Genomic DNA, 1,242 nt, shown 5'->3' on the forward strand with positions numbered 1-1,242 from the left:
TCGACCAGAAAGATGCAGAGAATGTTCGCTGTACTGCAGTGCGTCTAGCGCTGTTTATGCTCAGGCGACACGCCGATCCTCTGGACGAGTTGTCTCCGATCAAGTTAGTCTCATATATGGGGCGGCGATATATGATGTTAGATGCTATCTTCTCTGCTGTATTAGTTTTGGGTCCTTCGCCCGAGGCGCTGGAGAACTGGCGGAAGTTCGCGAAACAAATTCCCACGGAAGTAAATCTCTTAAGCAAAATAGGATATGCAGCGATGTCTGACGCACACATGCACATGCTTTACAGACTGAAAATAGCGCTGAACCAGCTAAAGAACGGCGTAAGACCTTCAGCAAGAGATACCGTGGAGTTAAAGAGATTCCTCATATGCGATTGCTCACACAGCGAATTCAGTAAACGTTCGTATCTATCCTGGAAATTGGATGATGAGGCGTTTGAGCAGGGAAGAACTCGCTAGTGTGTAGTAAAAATTTGAGTGGCGGTGATGCGGTAAAACAAATCAACAACAACCGGACTACAAAGNGCTAGTGTGTAGTAAAAATTTGAGTGGCGGTGATGCGGTAAAACAAATCAACAACAACCGGACTACAAAGGATATCTGCAAGCACGCTTCAGCCATGCATACACCATGAGGAAACTCAACAAATCCTCGGCTCTTAAAGATTTTTTACAAGCATGCAAGGCGGAAAACCAGCAGCAGGAACTGGAATAGCTGCAGCAACAGCAGCAGCTGTCGAAGTCGCAGCAGCTACAAGGAGAGCAGCAACAACAGCAACAGCGGCAGCTGCAGCAACAGCAGCAAAATCGTTGGACGAGAGGGCCAATACCTCACGGGGGTTTGATGAATTTTTATGGAATTTTTATGGAGTGTGAGTGTCTCGCCCGTCAGTGTATATGTTGCACTACCAATGAACTGTTAAACCGTCAGTTTTTTTGTCCGCATTATCATCTCGTTTCTTCGTGACAGCGGCGTTCTGCTACACGTGGTGCTCGAAATTATGAGTGAATTGCTTTGATATGGTTTGTATGCAATTGCACTGTACCGATTGGCCTATTTGGTTGAGAGGAAACGTCCTTGTGGACTTTTCTTAGTAGCCTCTCCTTCATCTCCGCATGGCTTTGCATCTTTACCGGTTCCTTACATCACTCTGTTGTATACCTTGGAGCAGTCCTCTTATGGGCCATATATATATAAATATACATACATACATATATATATATATATATATATA

General features: G+C 44.9%; 1 protein-coding gene across 1 annotated transcript in view; it reads left to right on the plus strand.

Moving 5' to 3' along the window:
- Positions 1-467, plus strand: part of EMH_0003430 (uncharacterized protein) — a gene marked incomplete at both ends in the record, with an annotated part of 1,524 nt that extends 1,057 nt beyond the window's left edge. Inside the window, one exon of the mRNA XM_013496375.1 lies at positions 1-467. Within this exon, the coding sequence (XP_013351829.1) occupies positions 1-467 (467 nt within the window).
- Positions 468-1,242: the final 775 nt, after the last annotated feature.

This window comes from Eimeria mitis, genomic scaffold, assembly GCF_000499745.2.
Source record: "Eimeria mitis Houghton genomic scaffold, Emh_scaff207, whole genome shotgun sequence".
NCBI classification, from domain to species: Eukaryota; Apicomplexa; class Conoidasida; order Eucoccidiorida; family Eimeriidae; genus Eimeria; species Eimeria mitis.